Source organism: Rhinoderma darwinii, chromosome 8 (assembly GCF_050947455.1).
Source record: "Rhinoderma darwinii isolate aRhiDar2 chromosome 8, aRhiDar2.hap1, whole genome shotgun sequence".
Lineage (NCBI taxonomy): Eukaryota > Metazoa > Chordata > Amphibia > Anura > Rhinodermatidae > Rhinoderma > Rhinoderma darwinii.
Genome location: NC_134694.1, coordinates 12108431 through 12132404, shown reverse-complemented (window position 1 = coordinate 12132404; position 23974 = coordinate 12108431). Strand labels below are relative to the sequence as shown.

The following is a 23974-nucleotide window of genomic DNA, read 5'->3' as shown; positions in this document are numbered from 1 at the left end:
AAGATGGCGGACGCTTTCAGATTAGGCTTTATATATTGAAGTGTTCCCAGAAACCTTCAGATTTACAGTAAAGCGAGGAAGTAGTAATTCTCCTGATGATACAGGCAGAATTTGGATGAGCGAGGCCTATGAATGTTTTATAAGCTGGAATATTATCAGGTGAATCCATTTTTTTTTAATATATCACATTAGTAACCTGGTCCATGAATAGCTAGCACGCTGTTTTATGAGACGTCTGCTGATGACGTATGTTTTCACTCTTCCAGCCACAGTTAAGTTTTGTTGACGTGGGCCTGTTATGTGGTCGATATTCTTATATATATTCACAGCTGCGTTTTTGGACATGTGGCAACTGGAATTGGCCGTAAAGACGATTGTGTTTGGTCAACGCTTGCAAAGTCTGCTAGTCCTTGGTAACCCATTGGGTAGGGGTGGGAGCCCGCTAGTCTGGTGGTCCATTGGGAAGCGGGGTAGTTCTGAATAGAAAAGAAGACCTGCTAGTTTGTGATGAACCATTGGGGGCACTGCTGGTCTATAGTGATCCACAGGGGGCTGATGGTCAGTGGTGGCCCAATGGTTAATGTACGATCTACTGGCACCTTCATCTCACAGATAACTGGGACTTACGATCATCTGTAAGAAATGTTGGGGGGCCCCCTTGAATTTCTGGACCCATATGCACCCACTAAACAGAAGAAATTCTCCTAGGGAAAAATATCTCCGATGGAGCACGGCCCAATTATTTTTTTTTAAACTTCCATTTGCCTCTGTATTCAAGGCACTCGGAGGTACAGACGGGGTCCATAGATTTCCACGCTGCAATTTTGGAAAAACGCCACAAACACAAAATAAAAAAAGCCACCTAATGAAACGCCATGTTCTTATATTTCCCTATAAACTTCAAGCGGGAGCGTCATGTTACGCCTCTGGTCCCTGCGCTTATTTGTGACGTGCCCCCCCCCCCTCTAACCGAACAGGGCCAGGACTCGGAGAACTGAAATTTCTACTTTGATTTCCTTTTTGCTACATGTAGGTACAAGGACCGATAACGCAGCTCTTCCACCATACAGCTCCCTCTATCTCAGCTTCCTGGATTGTCATGTGACATGTCTGATGGCACAAGAACTATTAACAGGGCTTCCTCTGTATTTTTGGGTTTTGCGCGGAATTGGGCATTAAAGGGTTAATCCAGGCAAAAATGATCTTCTGACGTCATCACGTTACGCACGCACCGCATTGTCCAGAAAGATAAATGACGTTTTGTGATTGTACGACCGTCTTGCTCATTTACATAGGGCACTTTATCATGGAGACCGTTTGTTACAGGTCGTATTGGAAATAAAAAATAAATAATTGCGCCGTGTAAATAAGCCTTGCCGTTTTTCTCATGCGCCTTTTGTTTTTGCCATCATTTGGGCAGCCTCGTGTGATGGAGATGCGGGCTCCCTGCACAGTCTGGGTACCACATCCACAGCTGTGACAGTGGGGCGTGGCCTATGACTGAAAAGCACAATAGAGAATGACAATAGCTTGAAAGGAACGACGCATGCGCAGCACAGGTTTCGCATTCTTAGGTGTTTCGCTAGCAACCCGTCGCGCATGCGCGATAAGGCCAGCAGGCTCTCGTCTTCAGCAACAGTCGTTCTTTGCGCATGCGTTCTAGAGCCGTCGCTTGTTCCCAGGTTGAGCGCTAGCAACCAGGTACGCATGCGCAGTCACATCCCGGGCAGCCAACGGATTCTTGTCAGTGTCTGCGGCACCGAGCGGTCCCGGGGGGGAGGGAAGGGGGCGCTGGGTTAAGACTGGAGACGACTGGCGGCTGTAAACCAAGAAGTCGGGTAAGGCTCGTTTCTGTGGTGACAGGAGGGAGGGGTCTCCGACTCCGCCTCTTTCTCCTCAGTGAGTGAGCCCCCGGCCCGGTGACATGTAGGCCTCGGCGCTAGCCCGAGTCTCCGAGCTGTGAGGTAAAAGGGGGCAGCGGCGAATGTCTCTTTCCGGGAGCCCATAGAGGTAAGAACCGTCTCCTTCTCCTCAGGGGGCATTGAACCTGTTCTGACCGCCATTATTGTCAGTGCTGGGAGGTGTATGTGGTGTGTGGACAGGTGTCTCCTACATCCTCCTATAGGGGCTGTTGTGTCTGTAGGCAGCTCTTCACACTGTCGTCACACAGACATTTATATCTGGGTATTATATATTTTTTCTTTGGGGGGGGCACTAATATATATGGGGGAGTACAGGTGCACTGTAATAAAGCTTTATTGATTTTGAATGTCATTCGCAGGGATGTAGTAATTACTTTGTACACGGAGGTCCTGACATTATGACAGTGGCGCTTTAAGTGGGCAGTGCCGAGGCGCAATGACATAGGATATTTGCACAATGATGTCATCACACTGGGCGGAGCTATGTCACTATGACAGTATATATAAATATACAGTACCATGACGTGGTCTAGAGCTTGTCCTATACAGGTGCAATCCCCTATATTGTATATATTCAGTATATACGTGCAGAATTGTGACATAAATAGACTATTCGTTGTCCAATCTGGAGAATTGTGCACAGGGAGAGAGGGAGGGAGGGAGGGAGTTTGCGGTGCGGTTTCCCTGTTTTCGGGGCAGGAACCCCCTGTATAATTGCTTTGTTTTTCCTGCAGCGGCGCCAAGCAGGCGGCGAACGCTGATCTCTGCTACAGTGGAGTGCTGATGGGGATGACAACCTTTTTTTTTTTTTTTTTTTTTTTCATTATTTCAGCATGCCCAAATCAGACAACCCCTTTAAGTAACCCAATTTGGGAGACCCCCTATAAGTAAGAGCATTAAATGGGGGTAGGTAGAGAGGCATATGCCAAATGGCAGTACTCCTTATAGACTGGGTACTGATCTGACCAATCTTAAAGGGTTTCTCTTTTTTTGGATGATTTTTGGCATCTGCACTTTGATCATTGCGTGTGTGGCAGTGGTCTCCCATCTGTTGCGATACAACAACTCCCAGCATGCATTGAAAGACTGCGGCTGTCAGGGCTTGCTAGGAGTTGTAGTTAACAACAGCCGAAGAACCAAAGGTTGGAGACCACTAAACTAACAGGACGAGCTAGTTCTCACCATTTTATTTGAATAATTGGAAAGTCGATCGTTAGGATATTGGATACACACAGGAACGTTTCGGCGATTGAGGGCCAAATCTTTGTGCCTATGGCCAGCTAAAGTCACAAGGTGTGATGGCATAGTCTGAATGAATGGTGGGGGGCTGGTGTGATGGGCGGGGGGTGCAGCTTTATACAGCTCAGGCAGAGGAGAGGTGTTAGTGTTAACGAGGGACTATAGACTCTATATGGCCTCTGCTGATTGTACGGCTGTGATGTCAAAACGATTCACTAGATAATAATATATGTGTTTCTGGTCTGTGGACGAGTGGGTTGCATCTGCGGCCACTGGACTTAATAGGATAATAATGTATTAGGGTTTATCGTAACAGATAGGAGGATGATCAGACCTGTTAGGCAGATCCAGGATCTGGACAGATGATTAAGGTGGGGCCTGCAGCCTCGGATACAAGCGGAGTGGTCGTCCCTGGAAGTATGAGCGGCGCAGGGCCGTCTGTTGTACTCGGGGCGGGAATTGTCTGTTTTGGCCCTGTCAGCAGCTGTCTTTGTATGTTTGATGTCTGGAAAATCTGCTCCCAAAACACACAATTACCTCACACCACGAGCCCCTCGCTGCCATGAATTTCTGCTACACCGTTAGAAAATCCCCCGTCACCCTTTATACAAAGCATCATTCTTCCAGTGCATTCAGTTTTGCATCTTTATTATGTGATCTCGCAACCTGGAGCTCAAGCAACAAAGAGTCAGGGCTCCGGACTGAGAAGCCACTTCCCTCTTTGTGATAGTCCTTCATGTCGCATTGGAAGCATTACTAAATAGTCCTTGTTTCTATGAACGTTGCCTATTTGTGTATAGAACTAGGAGTTCGCTGTGTAGCTCAGTTTTTTTTGGCATCGCCACCTAATAAAAAAAAAAAAAAAAAAGTCCTTTTTCCTTTTTAATGGTTGCCATATATGTAATAATTTAAAGAGGTTCTCCGCTGTGGACAGTCCCTTGTTGTTAGGGTTCCCAATGATAAGCTGATCGTTGTCCAGTACCCCGGCAGCGCCACCCACTGGAGGAATAAGGTTAATTTCTCCATTGCAATCTTTTGGTCACAAGCCAAAATTGTGGGTTACGTTGACCAGCATGAGCCCTCCAGTGTTTTCCTATTGGAGAGAAGAGTAGCGAGTGGCTTTCAGCGGTCACTAGAATTTCAATTTTTGTGATTGTCGTGCAACTTTTCACCCCATAGGGAACGATTGAGGTCCGCTGTGGTTATGGCATATATTTATTGTGACTTGTGGGCCACCAAATGTCACCGTTGAGCTTTAGCCCTTACGTAGACCATGGCTATTTTGTGTCTTGCATGGACAGACGTGCCGGGCCCTCCAGAGAGAGACTCTCTTTGTAGCTACTATTTTCTCCGGCTTTTAAATGAGGGTCCTTAATGGGCGATCCCCCTGTAGTAATGTAGAATTTCCTAATAGGCTATTTGAAAAATGTTGTTGTTTTTTTAAAGCGGTTTGTCCATCAGGGGACCCCCTTCTCAAAAGACCACTGTGGGCGCCACTCATTTCTCCGATGTGGCATTACTCTGCACCCCTTTAGATGAACAATGCAAATCTACCACATTAGTTGCAACATTTATTGTTCTAATATTCATGCAAAAGGGGAAAATCATCTGTGGGAGATTAATATTTTGTACATTCTCCTATCACAATTGTATTGATGGAGAAATTATCTAAACTCTCGGTGGGGATCAAGCGCTTTCTATGACTTATGTCCATATACTTAATAGGACATATGTATGTAACAAAGGGAACCCCCTCTTAGCCACAGCTGGAGGACAAGCGTGAGTTACATAGATGGCCTAGGACCCTGAGCGATCAACTGATTTGCACTTACAAGCACAGATAATTGACGAGTCTATAGCAGTGGTCTCCAGTTGTTGCGACGCTACAACTCCCAGGATGCCCTGCATGCTGGGAGTTGTAGTTTCACACCAGTTTGCGTGTCACAGGTTGTGACCACTAGTCTGTGGACTTTCCTTTTTGCTTTATGATATCAGCCTTGCTTTCTAAATTTAATATCTTTTTTTTTTGTTTTATATAGATGGTGGATATTGGCGTTTGTGCTTCTGGAGACAGCACTAGAAGAAAAATGGATGCTTTTGCAGAATGTCCAGTGGAGGTTGTACCTCCAGACATGTATGATTCCTTCAGGGCAAAAATTGCTGCTAATTTACAGTGGATTTGTGCTAAAGCTTATGGAATAGGTAAGGTATATGTATTCTTTTGTATGTAGATGCATTGCATGTAGTGATGTCTTGCTTCGCTGTGACCCTTGGAGAATTTTAATTTGTCTTTGCTTCTTAACCAGTTCAGGTCCGGGCTATTTTGCGCCTTCAGGACCAGACACCGTTTAGCAATTTTTAGCACGTGTTAGTTAAATGGCTATAACATTTTTATTTGTTGGGCTAACGACGTGATTTTTGCGACGTTTTTTCCGTAGACCATGCAGGTTTTTTTTATCGTTTTTATACACACCTTTTTTGCTATTTTAGAATTTTTATTCATAAAGTTTGAAAATAATAGTAAAAAAAAAATAAGTTTTTTTACATTTCAGTTATTTTTTTTGGGTAATAACATAGTTTTACCCTAAAATAGACCTTTTATTTGTGATCGCCATTGTCTACCGTAAATTTTAATATATTACATGTCTATATTAGGGTAATTGGGTCAGTGCTAGCGTTACAACAATGATTGGCGAGGGGAACAGTTTTTTTGGGGGTGGGTATTTTATGTGTATTTATTATTTAATTTTTTTTTTGCACTTTACTTTACTATTTTTTTATTACTATGGTCTGTCCCCCAAAGGTCAAAAAAGACCTTTGGGGAACCTTTATATATATTTTTTTTCTTTCTTTTACACCATCTTTTTCCACTGGAGCTGCACAGCAGCCCCAGTTACAAGGGAACTCAGCCCTCTCTTAGTCACTATTGTCACTAATAGGGCTGTGCTGGGTCTAGTAAGACCCAGCAGCAGTCTGCCACTAACGGCACCCGGCGATCATGTGACCAGTCACATGATCACCGGGAGGAATAGAGACAGCGCCGCTGCTGCTGTCTCTATTCCTATACACAGCGTTCATTGAGCGCTGTGTAAAAAGACGTTGGAGAAGACAGAAGCAGCGAAAGCTGCTTCTATCCTCTCCTCAGGGTCCCCGGCAGTCACTGACAGCCGGAGACCCGACATTCAGCTGCCCGATCGTGCGGGCAGCAAGTTAAAACCCGAGCCGTAAAAAGACTATGGCTCGGGTTTTAAGGACCCTGACCGCTGGCCGTAAAAATACAGCCAGCGGTCGGGAACCAGTTAAAGAGGCTCTGTCACCAGATTTTGCAACCCCTATCTCCTATTGCAGCAGATCGGCGCTGCAATGTAGATAAGAGTAACGTTTTTTTTTTTAAAAACGAGCATTTTTGGCCAAGTTATGACCATTTTTATATTTATGTAAATGAGCCTTTCTAAAGTACAACTGGGCGTGTTTACAGTAAAAGTACAACTGGGCGTGTATTATGTGCGTACATCGGGGCGTTTTTACTTCTTTTACTAACTGGGCTTTCTGATGAGAAGTATCATCCACTTCTCTTCAGAACGCCCAGCTTCTGGCAGTGCAGACACAGCCGTGTTCTCGAGAGATCACGCTGTGACGTCACTCACTTCCTGCCCCAGGTCCTGCATCGTGTCGGACGAGCGAGGACACATGGGCACCAGAGGCTACAGTTGATTCAGCAGCAGCATCAGCGTTTGCAGGTAAGTAGCTACATCGACTTACCTGCAAACGCTGATGCTGCTGCAGAATCAACTGTAGCCTCTGGTGCCGATGTGTCCTCGCTCGTCCGACACGATGTAGGACCTGGGGAAGTGACGTCACAGCGTGATCTCTCGAGAACACGCTGTGTCTGTGCACTGCCAGAAGCTGGGCGTTCTGAAGAGAAGTGGATGATGCTGATTCGTCAGCATCATACACTTCTATTCACAACGCCCAGCTAGTAAAAGAAGTAAAAACGCCCCGCTGTACACACATAATACACGCCCAGTTGTACATAACTTTAAACACGCCCAGTTGTACTTTAGAAAGCCTCATTTGCATAAATATAAAAATGGTCATAACTTGGCCAAAAATGCTCGTTTTTAAAAAAACCAAAAAAAAACGTTACTGTAATCTACATTGCAGCGCCGATCTGCTGCAATAGGAGATAGGGGTTGCAAAATCTGGTGACAGAGCCTCTTTAAAGGCTGTGTAAACCTTAGATGTTTTTATTAAAAAAAAATTAAAAAAAGATTTCAATCAGTGTGTCTGGTGCAACTTTCTAAAATAATTTTTACTTTTTGTGAGACAGCTGCTTTGTATCTTGTATGCAGAGCAGCTGTATCTAGCGTTGAGACCAGTATCCATCAGGTCAGCGGCACTGACGGGTTTAGTGTCAGCAGGTCCACGCAGGATCGAGCTGTTACCAATCACATCTAAGTTTATAACTTCGATGTAAATGATAACACATGGACCCGCTTTCACTGAACCCGTCAGTCCCGCTGAACTGACCGATTCATTTAAATGTGTTACTGAGAAGTAATGTTAAATTTTACCTCTTGTTCCAAATTCTACAAGCCGGCAGATCTCACTACTGTAACTAAGCTTCTGTACGCATGAGCCAGATCCTCCTGCAGTCTGTAAATCTTGTGGTGTTTTCCACTTTTGTCCATGGGCTGTGTCTGGTATTAACTTGAATGTAGCTGAGCTGCAATATCAGACACAACCTATGGACAAGAGTGGCACTGTTTTGGGGGAAAAAAAAGGTTGCTTCTATTTAATCCCAGACAAGCACCTGTGACACACCGGAGCTGTGTATTCACATTTATGATATACTGTAGGTTCTGCAGTTACACACTTACCTGATGAAGGTTTTATTTTTTTAGGTATTTGTGAAAAGTGTCAGTCCTCCAGTGGAACATCACACTTCATATTACAACACTATTTCCTTGGGTTTGGCTTCTAATGTTGACAGTATTTTGTCCATTCCAGCTTATATGCACTTTTTTTTTCTTGTGAACAAAGTTTCCTCATGTATATATTGAGGTTATTAACTCTTGTTCAGGCTTGTGACCGGTTTGGGAAGCATCAATTGCAGCAGTTGATGTGATGTGTTTACCTTAGATGACTTTCTCGCTTGTATTGTGTGTGTGTATATGTATGGCATGGCGTTGCAAAATGGAGTGATAGCCTTCCTTATTCAAAATCCCTTTTACCTTGTACAAATCTCCCACTTTACCAGCACCAAAGTAACCCCAGACCATCACATGACCTCCACCATGCTTGACAGATGGCGTCAGGCACTCTTCCAGCATCTTTTCAGTTGTTCTGCGTCTCACAAATGTTCTTCTGTGTGATCCAAACACCTCAAACTTCGATTCGTCTGTCCATAACACTTTTTTCCGATCTTCCTCTGTCCAATGTCTGTGTGCTTTTGCCCATATTAATCTTTCCCTTTTATTAGCCAGTCTCAGATATGGCTTTTTCTTTGCCACTTTGCCCTGAAGGCCAGCATCCCGGAGTCGCCTCTTCACTGTAGACGTTGACATTGGCGTTTTGCGGGTACTATTTAATGAAGCTGCCAGTTGAGGACCTATGAGTCGTCTAATTCTCAAACTAGAGACTCTAATGTACTTGTCTTGTTGCTCAGTTGTGCAGCGGGGCCTCCCACTTCTCTTTCTACTCTGGTTAGAGCCTGTTTGTTCTGTCCTCTGAATGGAGTAGTACACACCGTTGTAGGAAATCTTCAGTTTCTTGGCAATTTCTCGCATGGAATAGCCTTCATTTCTAAGAACAAGAATAGACTGTCGAGTTTCACATGAAAGCTCTCTCTTTTTCTAGCCATTTGGAGAGTTTAATCAAACCCACAAATGTAATGCTCCAGATTCTCAACTAGCTCAAAGGAAGGTCAGTTTTATAGCTCCTCTAAACAGCAAAACTGGTTACAGCGGTGCTAACATAAGGGTTTTCAAGTGTTTTCTAATCATCCATTAGCCTTCTAACACAGTTAGCAAACACAATGTACCATTAGAACACTGGAGTGATGGTTGCTGGAAATGGGCCTCTATACACCTATGTAGATAATGCGTTAAAAACCAGATGTTTGCAGCTAGAATAGTCATTTAGCACATTAACAATGTATAGAGTGTATTTCTGATTAATTTAATGTTATCTTCATTGAAAAAAACTGCTTTTCTTTCAAAAATAAGGAAATTTCTAAGTGACCCTAAACTTTTGAATAGTAGTGTACGTACAATACCATACATACATCTGAAAAGCTCCGGGTACAAAGAGGAACAATTCATGTAAAAGTTAAGAGCCGCTGCAGGAAAATCCATATTCCCTGCAGCGGCTCTCCCTGATGCTGTCTTCATACTGCACCATTTACTGCATCTGTCTCCTGTTAAAGTAAGAAAAGCCGAAGGGGGCAGCAGCCAGACCGAATTCTGCTGAAAAGAGCAGCTGCAGGAAAAGTGATTAAGCGGATGTGTCATCGTAATATAATATTTAAGCCCCGCCTCCCCAGTTGTTGACAGCCACTGTGTATACAGGCAGATACATCAGCGGCTGTCAATCATTGATCACAGGAGTGGGGTGGCGCCGGACTCGTAAAGATGGGTCTGTTGTTTTCTTTCTCAGTGGCTATTATACAAAAGGCTAAATATATATATATATTTTTGTGCCTTTTTGGTATAATAGCTCAGTGGACCTGTCACTAATATGCTGCATAGTCTCGTGACCGACCCGCCACCCCCAAAAAATACCTCAAGATGTAAATCTATATTTTCTTGAGTCGTCGTCTTCTGTTAAATTGCTTTTTTTTTTAGTTTCTGAGAAAGCTAGGTGACAACCAATATGATCATCTTATCGGGATCCGTTGGAATTGTCACCTAGTTTTCCCAGGCTCCTGATCGGCAATTGTACCTAGTTAGGCAGCAATACAGTGACTGTGGAAGTATCGCAACATAACTAGGAAACATGAAAAAATTTTCTAGTAAACATTATGATTTTACGTTTTTTTTAATTGACCAAAAATAGAAGTGATGTCGTGTTCTGCTCCATCGTGACCGTGCCGGATACTGCAATCTAGAAGGAATTGTTTTCAGAGTGCAGGCTGCAATGCTGTGTACACTTATGTCATGCGGCCCATTTTCTGCAAACTGACGGTTGACTGGTTGTAGCTCAAGTTTATTTATTAGCCAAAAGCAACTTGGATCCTAAAGGGAGGAAATCTGCAAAGAAAATTAATTCACTACGTCCGAATTTGGCGGTATACTTCTTTCTTCTGGTTTTGGCTCCTGTGTATGTGGGGGTATTGAGCGCTGGATATGGTGTGATGGCTGCTGCTGCTTTGTAGTTGGTGTATTTAAAGGGGTCTTTCAAAAAATTAAATAAAAAAAATCCAAAAACCATTTTCCCTTAGTGTAGAAAACTTGTAGTCCGTATTCCAATTCTTACGCTCATTTTTTTTCTGAGCTCCGTTTGTTGACATTGTATTTGAGGAGTGATAGTTTATTTCTGTTTCCCATGATTCCTTGCAGCGTGCATTATGCTCCTCCCCATTGTTTCCGTGTGTACTCCCGCTCCTCACTGCCCGATGTCATTTCCCTGCCTCCTGCACTGACTTTACAGATCCGCACATGCGCTGACAAATCTGTATTATCTAGCAGGGTAAGCGCTGGCGCATAAACCGCACATGAGTGGTAGATTGAGAATACTGTGGGGGCCGTGTATGGAGGTTACCCCAGTATGAAAATACACCCCCTGAGAACAAAACATCACTAATGACGTGGCAGATACTGGGCCAGGACTATCGGCGCCTAGCCCATGTGATCAGTATTCAGGCCGTCACTAGAGGATGCAGTAAATGTGACCTCAGAAACGGGACAATCCGTAAATCTTAAGCTAATGTGGGGGAGAGATTAGAGAGAGCCCAGATAGCATTTTAACTCTGACTACCCCTATGTAATGCAGGCTCTCCCAATTATAACTAGTGAAGTTGGCTCATTTTTGTGGTTCACTTTTGCTTGGCCGCCTTGTGCCAATAGTCACCTGTGGGCAGCACATGAGCCCACTTTGTTGTTTTTACTATGATTCCCATCATTCTTGTGATCTGTGGGTATCTAGGTGCATGGATCCACCAATGCCATCTCCCAACGTATCTCAATGACCTAAAAAAAAAAGAGGTGCATGTGGCCTTGAATTACAAGTGTAAAGTATGCGGATGTGTTGTACTATTATATGTATATTCTATGTAACCGTGCCTGTGTAAATGACTATTGCTGTTTAATGATTAACCCTAGAAATAGTATTCCTGCATGCGTACGTTCATACACATTGACCCATGTTGACACAAGGCATTGTGGGTAAAGTCACTGTTCAGGTTGTTTTTTTTTTTTTTGTTTTTTTTTTTTTTTTTGCTCGTCTCCACTTTCACCTTGTTGCTCACGCGTTGCACATGAATTAATACAGAAAGTATATTGGTCAATTATAACTTTTCATTATGCAAAGAATAAGCTTCGTTAATACCCCTTTAGCTCTGGCAGCAGAACTGTGCCTAGTGCAGGTATGGCGGTTCAGAGCAGAGCTCCATATCCTGCCCTTCCAGAAACACCCTGTATATGCAGCATTATATGATGTGTTCATAATGTTTTCTCCGTGCAGGTCACTGTAGCTCTACAAAGTTGAGTATGATTTGTCTAGGTTGGGTTTACACGCTACCATAGTGAGAAGATCTGATATTACGATGGTTGTGTATCATGCTATGTAAAGGGTTTGCACACAGCAATAGTTTGTTAGGATGCAAAAAATTCACGATTCCTTTATAACATTGTCTAGCGTTTGACCATTCTTTCCTGCACAGATGACCTGAAACGCGTGTTATCATAGAATGATAGTAGTGATCAGGCGATGGCATGGATTATGGCAGTCACAGGTTTTGCTTAGTTCTAGATCCATCTACCTTATCTGCGTTTGCTTTGAAGTTCATTGAAGTCCATAGTTTCCTGTTATCAACCATTTCTGAGGCTTCTGTAGCATTTCTTCAATGGGATTACTGATCGTCCAGAGAAATCTCATTTTGAAAGGATCTAGGATGTTTTTTTTTTGGTTTTTTTTAAAAGTCGTAGACCAAGTGTATAAAGATTCACAGCTGACAATGGATCCAGCGTATGCCAAAAGTGTCCTTTTGAGATACATTCAAGTGGTACACGTCACTTAACCGCCTTCTTTTTCTCACTGTATTGAAAACCTAATCAATGCTTTTCAATACTGAGGATCACACAAAAAAAGTATATTATGTGTGTGTATATACATGTTATGTGATGTATGTAACTGTATGACACACAGCTGCATATGTGGAGACTACGGTTGGCATTTAAGTGTGAACAGAGCTTTAGTTCAAGTTTTTACAAAGGTTCAATTGTTTTTGGAGAACTCTAGTTGCTGTACTTTTTTATTTTGTGAATGTATGTTTTCCCATTTTGCTTGAACACTGGCAGGAATAATAATTGGTGACAGTCGGTAAATCTTTTGTTTGCTGTAATTACTTGTATGGAACCTGTACATCTTGTTTGCATGATGCACAAGTCTGTTATGTTATTTTGCCTGTGCGGTGATATCTGTCCTCAAATAACATGTTTACAACACTTCGTATATAGAATCCTGCTCTTTTTATTTCCTGCCATATATATATATAGCCCCATGACCTACCCGAAGTTTGATTGTTGGGGTCCTAGAACGGAGGGGCTGTAGCACATAGACCACTTTGGCTTCTAAGTCTGTCTTTAAAGCTTTATACTGCATCTCGGATTAAGATCCAACCCCTTTAGTGGGATTTCGCCTGTTTGCTGCTGGAGAACCTGGATAATAATCTGCAGGGTAGTCAGTAGTCTGAAAATCAAAAGAAAAAAACTACAGTCTGTAGTCTGTTAGGTAGTCCACATTGAATTTACAACTCTCCTGGCTTTCCTGCTGTGTTATGTGAGCTCTCCCATGGCGGATCATCTGATCTTGGTTTGCTGATAGGGGGCATGGCAGCTTAGTTTTGCCATCCTGTAGGCACAGCAGTGGCGCATGTCTGTTCTCTTCAGTACGGTCATTCTTGAGTGTATCATACTTGCCAGTCTACGTTGTGGAATTTCTAGAACATTGATATATATATATATATATATATATATATATATATATATATCAATATGTATGTGTGTGGTCGTCACTGACCACAGCTTTGTTTATTTATATGTTCTTCATGGTGGATTTATAAAGAAATACTACCGTCGCTTATTAGAGAACCGTTGAGTAAATTTCTAATTGCGGAGATGGTAATGTGGATAATATGATTGGTACTCTGATCAGATCATTAGATGTGTATTAATCTCCGCTACGTTGGCTTTGTTTCAGACAATGTACCGGAGGAGCTGAAGGATCCTTTTTATATAGACCAGTATGAGCAGGAGCACATTAAACCACCAGTCATCAAGCTGCTACTCTCCAGTGAGCTGTACTGCCGCGCCTGCAGCCTTATTCTCAAGGGGGACCAGGTGGCAGCACTGCAGGGGCACCAGCCCGTGATCGAGGCTTTGTCACAGAAGGGGATTTATGTCATGGAGAGCGAAGACCTGCCGGTGTCTGACAGCGACCTCAGCTGTGCTCCCATCAAAATGGTCTGTATGAGAAGATCGGATCAAACTTTCTGAAGTGTATTGCGAATAAAGTTATGCCTGTGCACTGCTGATGTTATATGTGGTCCTGTCAGTACAGTCATTGATTTCTATGTAGCGTTTCCTAGGAAATACTGGAGGGCGTCCTAAATACGCAAAAAAATTCATTTGAGGAGCGTTTTGTTTAATAGAGCCGGTGTATAAAAGCTAGGTATCTCTACTTCATTCACCCCCTTGCTGGCCTATTGTCATGTATGATGCGTGCTGTGAGAGGAAAAACACCTATGTGACGAGAGGCGATGGATGTTTTGCCCCACCCCCATCACCCCTTGGTGTAATTTTTTACTGAAAGGCTAGGAAACGACAGTTTGGGGTTGTCCCTGACGTTTACAGATGGGTGACACACACGTATGTTATGGGATTGTGTGATGTCACTATGTGCGTGGAGCAACTCGTGTCGCATTTGGAAATAATGCCTCTAAAAAGCAGTGTCTCCCGTTGCAACATCTGCGCTGTATACAAAGGAGCAGCCTGAACAATGCATGTGCCGATCGGGTGAGGACGCTCTTGTGGAAGTCCAGCGTTGGCGCACTCATTGCTTATATTCATACAGTCTGCCAGAGCGATGACTGACTACAGCCAATACACTGGAAGGGATGTAGTAGGAGAACATGGGGGCACCTGTGAGGACTTGGTGTTCCTCTGCTGGAGACTTTTTCACTTCGGGTATGTGCACTCCACTGATTTTTCAAGTGGGAAAATCTGATGTTGATTAGCAAGAGAATCCGACTTCTGCCTTTTTTTTATTTTATTTATTTATTTTTTTGCCTGCAGATACCCACGCCGATCAGCCCCAAGTTTGGCTACCCTGCCTGGCTTTCGCACGGAATATGTGCGGAAACCGCACTTAAGAAGTGACATGTCACTCCCCCCTTTTTTTTTTTTTTTTTATTTTTATTTTTTGTGCTATACAGTTTTCAAATCTGCACATAGAAAATTCAACTTATGTAACACAGGGCAGTTTCCCATTGAAATCTTTTTGTGGACGGTTTTGACGCAGATTTTAAAATGGCACCTGCGCTAAAATCCACATTTAAATCCATTGTTTTTGAACATGGTCCTAGGCCTCAGGGTGGAGCACAGATGTCGCCCCCCCCCCCCTGCATAGAGGAGCTTTCTCTTCTGTTCATTGTTGCCCCCTCCTGAGTAATGAGCTGCCAGGACAAGTGCGGAGAAGGAAAGGAGAACAGTTTCTGCCACTGAGGAGTGATTTTCACTTTAAAACCATTCAGCTGTTGGTCCAACAGACTCTGAGTATCTTTATAATTCCAGGACCAGTTACTGGAGTACTGCCGTCTATGGGCAGAAATACAGCCCTGGAATATGGTAGAATTTACTGAGTGGAGCTGCCAATTTCTACATGCAGAAGGCGGCCTGAGAGCAGGCAGAACGGTCAGCTGGAATTTAGTACTACCTATACCTGTACCAAGCTGCTATGAAGTAAGCGTGGAAGCAGAGGTTCCCCGGTAATGGAGCATTATTTTTCTTCCAAGGGCACCCCCTACGGCAATGCGGCTAGGAATGACTGTTAAATCTTTGTGTGTGACACTGCTCTCTTATGTAACCACAGGACCAGTTCATCCGCTTTCTAAAAATGCATATCTGTGCTTCTTTTATTTATGACGTGGGTGTATTCTATACTCCCCAAGTGATTGAAGGATTGCATTGTCCTGCCCAAGCTGGTTTACTTGTTGCCACATCCAGATGTGTTGGGTTCCTCCCATCACTATTAATGTGTTTTTTACATTTGATTTGATGTCACATTCCTGTTCCGTGTCACAGGGTTTTTAACTTGGTAGTTTGATAATCCTATATGTAGAAATAACACCACCTTTTAGGCAGGGGCTACATGGCGACGCTTCTTGTCTGGTAGGATGTGGCATGGTGTGTGCAAGTGATTTTGATGCTCATCAATAGTCGACCCAAAGCAAAGGTGGCTTGTCCGTCTTACATGGCAGTGCTACCGTGACGAGTCCAGGCTGCCCCTAGTAAAACTTGTGAAAATTTTTGTGTAACCGTTTATTATGTATAAAGTGCCATTTCAATTAACTGCACCACTCCCCAAGTGTGGGGGGATAAAAAGGGGGCTTAAACCCCAAATTTCAGGGTCATGTAGAAGAGCAGATGGGTTACTTTTTTAAGTGCCCTCTAAGGGCTCATGCACACACCAGTTATTTTTTTCAGTTTGCTATTTTTTTAATGGATCGCACACTGACCAATTTATTTCCATCTGGCCGTGTTCCCGATCCGCAAAACTCAGCAGGTTCTAAACCTGTCCGTTTTTGCGGATCCATCTCGGTCATTCAATTCAATGGTTCATTAAAAATACGGACCGCACGTGGAAGCCATCTATGTGCGATCCGTGTTTTGCGAATCATCTGATTTTTTTTTGCTGCCGTATAAAAGGACCAGGATGTGTGCATGGGGCCTGATGCTGTAAGTATAGATGAGCTGCATCGTGCATGGAGTTGTTCTTTGAGAAAAGATTTTGGAGGTTGACGCTAACTTTGTAGTCTATGTTCTTATACTTTTTTTCACGAAGAAGGCACATAATCCATTTTAACAATGTTCTCTTTATTTCTTTGTTCTTTTCCAAGAGTGCACACATGTCCATGATCGATGCGCTTATGATGGCATATACTGTGGAGATGATGAGCATTGAAAAGGTTGTGTCAAGTGTCAAGCGGTTCTCTACATTCAGTGCCTCCAAAGAGCTGCCGTATGATCTCGAGGATGCCATGGTTTTCTGGATCAATAAGGTAGGACGTCTGAGCAGTTCTGTACCTGACGCTGATATTGTTGCCTAAGATTGGGTTTTCATGTTCTCTTGTTTTTTCTTTCTATATGATCAGTCTTTAGGATTTTGTAAGTGTATGTGAAGCCGCATATGTCTAATCATACAGATATATGGGGTAATCTGACTGAAATGTCTTAAACTGTTAAAATGTATTACTATGTCTTAAAACTTATCCCTGGACGCAGAGGTCGCAATAATGCCTCGGAGGTGTCATTGACGCCTGCAAATGATACGCTTTAGTACGCATGGGATTGAACAGCCTTGGGATCGCTGCGCAGTAGCAGTTGACCACGTCGCTGGCGTTCAGCCAATAAGTGGCTGTAGTGTTGACGTCTATTTCTGCTGTCCAGCGGTCCCCACGCAGGCTGTTACTAGGGCAGCGGATAGAACCCCCTTCTCTGCAAGGACCTACTGACGTCAGATGATCAAGTCATAGTCCAAATACACGTGATTCATGGCTTTGTAGATCTTTGCAGTGGTGATGGGGTTTAATATACTATTTGGCAAGAGGGGTTCATGTGCTTATATTGGGTGCAAACTTTGAGCAAGAGGGATAAGTTTAGGGGGGTTGTGTCGCATGGTGATGTAAGCTGCTGTTTATGGGGAGCTTTGCGGGAGGTAATCTACTGCAGCATATCGTGTGTACCTTTTTGGGGTACTGGCATAATGGGGAATAATATGCTGTTTGGGAGGGACTAGTGGGGGGCAATGTGTTTTTATAGGGGAAGCTGGACTAACTTTACTGGGAAAAGGGATGAAAGGAATAGGCCTTGTGGGGGCTTTGATACTTTGTGGGTGGACTAGCACTGCGGGCAGGTAATATTCCTTTTGGTGGTCCTTGTGCGGTTTAGGGGGAAGACCTATTTGGCTGTTTTGTTTTTTTTTGGTGGGGATTAACCTAATTAGGGGATCTTTATGTACAGCTTTGTGGGTTATAGCAGCAATGGGGGGGGGGGGGGGGTTTAGATCCTGAGCAGCCGTTCGTCGGACTGTAGTGACTTTTGGCTCCATTGTTTTTTTTTCCTCTGAGCCGTGATTGACTTGAGAATCACAGATGAGCCGCTTGTATTTCTAATAAACAGAAATGATGAATTTTGTGTTAGATCCTGGAGGCCAAGTCTCTTAACGAAGATTACGGAGTAGATCATACCAGTTTTTTGTTTTACGGACAAACTATAGTTAGTGTTATTACATCCAAAGACATTTATGGCATATCTCTAGTATATTAAATAAATGTCTGATCGGTTGGGGTCCCTTTAAATTCGTCCATATTTAATAAAAGTAATATAATAATATCCAAAACGCCCCATTAGTGCATGGAGGCAGTGATCTAAGTGATAACAATCCTTCCCTGCATAAATAGGGCGTTTTTAGCATCACATATTGCTATGTACTGTTACATTGAATAACCTCACGTTAGATACTCCTTGGCTAAAAGTATTTTTACACTGTTGAAGAATATTTTGTGCAACCTCTGCCAGGACACCCTAATGATTAATGTATTCATTGTATTTCATTACAGGTCAACATGAAAATGAGGGAGATTCTGGAGAAAGAGCACAGGTTAAAACAGCAGATAATCGAGAGCCCAAGTCATCAAAAGGTATTAATGTTAATGTCATGTACATGGAAACAAGACGTTGAGAAGGAAAATTCTCACGCTCTCATCATGTTCTCGTGTAAGACACAGATCAGATGTAGACAGCTGCCCCCTAGCTAACCGTTCTTGTGCCATAGTACCACGACTATCTATGGACTAGGGCCCTTGTATGTATCCTTCCTGTAGTAGAGGTTAAATCAGTGGTCTAGAATCTGTGGCACTCCAGCTGTTGGGAAACTACAACTCCCAACATGCCCATTCAGCCGCTGGTTATTTCCCAATAGCTGCAGAGTGTCAGGATCCAGACCACTGGTTTAAATGGTATTGAGTGTCAGCTCGCTTGTAGAATTGCAGATCTTAAACTTACTCATTGTTTCTAATATAAAGGGGTGAAGCACGTTAATAAAATGGTGCTTCATAGGCAGCAAACATGTTGGGGTGCATCCTTTTTTATATACAGTTGCAAGAAGAAGATAGTGAAACCTTAAGAATTACCTTGATTTCTGCATGGATTACTAATAAAATGTGGTCGGATTGTTATCAAGTCAAAATTATAGACAAACACAATCTAACTAAACCAATAACACAAACAGTTGTACTGTTCATGTCTTTTATTGAGCACGTTGAGTTAACCTCCACAGTGCTGGCAGAAAGTTAGTGAACCTCTGTATTAAAGGCTATGTACAACTTTGACATCGTGTTTTTTTTTTTTGTTTTCTTTGTTTTCTTTTATAAATAAAATTGTTCATCAGTGTGATTGGTGCAACTTCCTTAATACATTTTATTAAAAATTCTTTCTAATTTTTGAGATACAGCTTCTTGCTATCCTGTATATAGAGCAGCTGTATCTAGCAATGAGACCTGAATCTGTCAGGTCCGCGGCAATGACGGGCTCTGACACGCAGGATCGAGCTGTTACCAACCACATAACTTCGATGTGATCGATAACAGGTGGATCCTGACCTCTGTCACTGAACCCATCTGTGCCGCTGACCTTACAGATTCACGTCTCCGCGTCATATACAGTTGCTCTGTATACCGGATATAAAGCGGCTCGGTATACGTATCTCCTAAAGTTAAAATAATTTTTAATAACCTGTATTTAGAAAATTGCACAAAACACACGGATAGTTTTTGTCTATTTCAATGGTGTACGTAGCCTTTAAGAAAACCAGGGGGGAGGGGGTCCGATAAGTGGAGAAGGAGGCCTTTTTTTCCCCCCATAAGATATATTACAACGTCTATATATTATATTTGCTTGTACTATTTATTTATGGAAAGTTTTATATTTGGGGGTACTCTTTTAAATGGGTTGGCCACTTTGAAGAAAAAAATCTGAAAAGGAAATAAACTGTTGAGTTGTGATGTTACAAGTATAATTATCTTGATTCCATACCCCCACTGTGCAAATATATGTCTCAGGCTGCCTATGTCTGCTGTGTAAACGGACGGCGGCGGTCTATGTTTCCATACAATGTAAGATATCAAGATAATTATACTTGTAATATCACAACTTTACTAACTTTCAGGTTTTTTTTTTCTAATTTTTTTTTTCCTGTAAAGTGGCCAAACCCTTTAATAAAGAATTAGTACATTTTTCGAAACTCTCAGTGGACGTGAGGCCTATGCTATATTTTGCTATGGGGTCCTATGATTTCGGTGTACGCCTATGCCTGTATACCCTCCCCAAGGCCGCCATCCTTCGTGTGCTCCTCTTCCACATTAACGGTTCTGTATTGTATCCCATTACATTCTGTGTGTGTGATAAATATGGGGTCATAATCTATCAATGGCTAATAGGTGCTGAAATGAGGGCCTCCATTTACTACACTCCAAGGGGTGTGTGAGTCGCAGGGCCCAATTTACCAATTATCCAGGGCTCTATCAATGGACGGGTTTAACCTAGTATAAAGCAAGGGTCTAGTGGTCACGGGAACAGAGCCTTATTACACACTACTGTAACCTCACCCTAGTGTCCTGCAATGACGCTTTCAATGAGAGGGGCCCATCACTAGGGGGAGCTAACTGCATACACCATTATATAGCTTGTGGACCTAAAACAAAATGGAATAGCGGATATTAACGGTACAGGATATTAGGGAGTAGACCCGTTGTGAGATTTGATCTGGGACCCTATGCTTTATGTGCTCGCCCCTCAGCCAGTCTCCTTATGGACTCATTTACATGTGTTTTTCGGGTCCATCGTTTCTTAGGGTAAAGCCCCATGCACATGACTGTAAAAAATTGTCCGTAATACGGTCCGCAATTACAGACCCATTTAGTTCTATTGGTCGCGGCCACCTTTCCGTATTGCTACGGATGGGTGTCTGTGCCGTAGAAATGTTGCGAAAATTATGGAACACGTCCGTTCTTTTGCATTTTACGTGCCGCGCTCCCATACTTTGTTGGGAGCACGGCCCGAAAATTCGGGTTGCCATCGCTGGCCGGGCTGTGATTACGGGCACGGCCGTGTGCATGGGGACTAAAGGTTTGTTTTTCTCTCTGCTGCAATCCAATAATTTTTATGGAAAAAGCTACAGGCAGAAACATGGACCTTTTGTGTAAAGAAGTTCTATATCTATAGTTGTATCATAAAATATATCTAATCACTCACCCGGGCTTGTGTCATTAGCACGAATAAAAATGAGTCACCAAGTAAATGAAAACTTTTGGAGCAGATGTCGTCTTCTTGTCTCCATAGTTGGAGGAATCCTTAAAGTGTAGCTAAACGTTCTACAAACTTCTGACATGTCATAGTGACATGTCAGAAGTTCTGATTGGTGGGTGTCCCAGCACTGAGACCCCCACCAATCGCTAGAACGAAGCAGCTGAATTGCTCGGGTGAGCGCTCAGACGCTTCGTTTCTGTTCAGCTTTTTCCGGAAATTAATGTATCGGTGTACGGACTCAATAGAAAGTCTATGAGCCCGTACTCCGATACATCGGCTTTCCGGAAAAAGCCGAACAGACATGAAGCGACATATCGCTCACACGAGAACTTCAGCTGCTTCGTTCTAGCGATTGGTGGGGGTCTCAGTGCTCGGACCCCCACCAATACAAACTTCTGACATGTCAGAAGTTTGTCGAACGTTTAGCTACACTTTAACATACGTAAAACATGAAGACCTTCTATGGCTGTTTTATACCTTGATAAGAATGACAGATGGTTTTGATCAGAGCTCGTTTTTATTACACACATGGGTGTTTCGTAATTATTTTGTTACATTGTTAACCACTTGATTAACGAACGACTATTGCTGTTTTGTAGCCATGGCAAACATTAGGGATTTCTTTGTAGGTCAAATTAGTCTTGTTCGTGAGACCAGAAGTAACTGTCTGGCAACTACCATTGTTGTTCATCTTGTCTCTAGTGTCAGGGATGGGGGGGGCGGGGGTGGCGTGTTAACCCACCTGGAGCCGTGGCATCACCATGCTGATGGGACGTCACCGCTCTCCTCTGCCTGTAAAGTGGCAGAATCGGGGCCTGGTACGGTTTGTGACATCACTCTCCCAGTACCTGAAAGAATAATCACTCTAATAGTCCAGTGCTTGGTTATTAGCCCTGCTGGTCTCCTGGCGATTGTTCCTGTAGTTCCCTGTGATTTTCCTGTGTTTGACTCTGCTTCATCTTAACTCCACTTGATCTGATTTATCAGTGTATCGACCTCTGTCCTGAACCAGACCTTGTCTCCTGTTACCATTTACTGGACCTGATGCTGCCCACATGTTGGTAACCCATATCTGTATGACCACGAGACGTTTCATACCTGCCATTTGCATCCCGACGGTCTACAGTGGACTATTCTGGGGATTGCGACCCGGAAATCTTACAGGCAAAGTCCATACCTTCTTGAGGGGGTTAAGGGTGAAGCGCGGGCATTTCATAGACTCTACTCCTCAATACTGAACCAACTCAACAATAGTCTCAGTAATTCATTGTTCCTGCTGGCTGTGCAACTCTGAAACACCATCTTCAAGATGTCCAAGTGCCAACCATTCTATCCGGGGACCGACATCCAGACAGGCTCTTGGACTTTATACAAAGCATTACATCATGGGGCTCACTGACACTTACTTACTTTCCATGATTGCTCAGGAGTGTCCTGAAATAGCGGATCTCTCCCAGACTCCTGGCAGAGCTAGTCATGCTACCACAAAATGCTGTGGCTACTGCCACTAGGTGGAGCTAGCTGCATAAATTCAATGTATTATGACTTGAATAGCAGCTGTGCAAATATGTATGCAATGAGCTCCCCCTAGTAGCGACTGCCGGCAGCTGATAGGGGCACAATCAAGTTATTGGGAGCACTCTGTTATCGTTTATGGTAGCAATTGGCCAACACTGTTAGGCTGGATTCACACGAGCATGTTACGTCCGTAATGGACGGAACGTATTTCGGCCACAAGTCCCGGACCGAACACAGTGCAGGGAGCCGGGCTCCTAGCATCATAGTTATGTACAACGCCAGGAGTCCCTGCCTCTCCGTGGAACTACTGTCCCGTACTGAAAACATGATTACAGTACGGGACAGTTGTCCTGCAGCGAGGCAGGGACTCCTAGCGTCGTACATCACTATGATGCTAGGAGCCCGGCTCCCTGCACTGTGTTCGGTCCGTTCCGTCCATTACGGACTTAACAGGCTCGTGTGAACCCAGCCTTAATGTAATGGAGGCACTATGGATGTTATGGGGGACTGGTCAGTACTTGTGGGTGGAGTTTCCTTGTGCTATTTATCGTTCCGCCCATCACACTCTCATATACTTGAATTAAATAAAATGGAACGAAACAACCAAGAAATCCCAGAAAGATTTTATTGGTCAGAGTTCTTAAAAAACAAACAAATAGAAGTTGTGAGCTGCTTCAGGAGTTACAATGAAGGCGTCTGAGGAGCATTAAATGTGTCTCTGGGACATTCATCCTGCTTGAAGGATCTGTCTTCATACCCCGGAGAGTGCACTGAGGGTATATTGTTTGTACAATGGATGGAAACATGGACATCTCTGGATGAGTAGGCGTCTTCCATACTTGGCTGTGTTTGTGGGAAGACCCTGAAATTATCAGAGCGGATAGGACAACTGCGCACTTAGGAGGAGTATGTGGGCTGCTGGTTTGTGACATGGATGATCAACTGCTCTGTAATTGTGGATCAAGGGAATGCTGGGAAGTAAAGAGGAAGGATTGCGATCAGGAGAAAGGCTTGTACTCTGCGTGGAAATGTAACCACCTTTTACATAGTCAGCGGCCATATTTTCTATATGATGTACAGTCTTCAAGGGGATGTCCAGTCGTGGTGGTAAAAATAATATATCATGCACTTCCTCTGGGTGATGGAAAGATGAGCAAGTCTAATAACCTTCCCTGACCTCCACAAGACGTAATGTACTAGAAAAATACCTGGCACATCTTTTGTCCTGAATAGTCTCATCTGGGGATATCTTGATCTTAGGACACCTAGAAGTGGAAGGCCCTACTTGTGCTGGATGAGGCTCGTGGAGCGATCCAGATGTACAAGCACTGCGGATAGAAAGAAAACATACATGTCCGTTCTATTTATAGGGCTGTCATTATAAATATAGGCTTAGAAAGAGTCTAAATTCTCAACAATTTGACCGTCATTACAGAGAAGCATATATTGTATTACATTACCTGAGTGTAGCAGAGACCTGGCTACGAAGAT

At 43.4% G+C, this 23974-nt stretch overlaps 1 protein-coding gene across 3 annotated transcripts in view; it reads left to right on the top strand.

Annotated features, from left to right (window-relative positions):
* Nucleotides 1–1775: 1775 nt before the first annotated feature.
* The window catches only part of CAMSAP1 (calmodulin regulated spectrin associated protein 1), a 51321-nt gene continuing 29122 nt past the window's right edge, over nt 1776–23974 (top strand). For 2 of the 3 annotated variants that reach the window (XM_075835100.1, XM_075835098.1), the window contains exons 1-5: nt 1797–2010; nt 5201–5363; nt 13581–13843; nt 16498–16659; nt 18220–18300. In XM_075835100.1, coding sequence (XP_075691215.1) covers nt 5201–5363; nt 13581–13843; nt 16498–16659; nt 18220–18300 — 669 coding nt within the window. In that variant the 5' untranslated portion in view covers nt 1797–2010. Of the gene's footprint in view, nt 2011–5200; nt 5364–13580; nt 13844–16497; nt 16660–18219; nt 18301–23974 lie in introns of all 3 variants that reach the window. The other variant, XM_075835099.1, reaches the window with a different exon arrangement.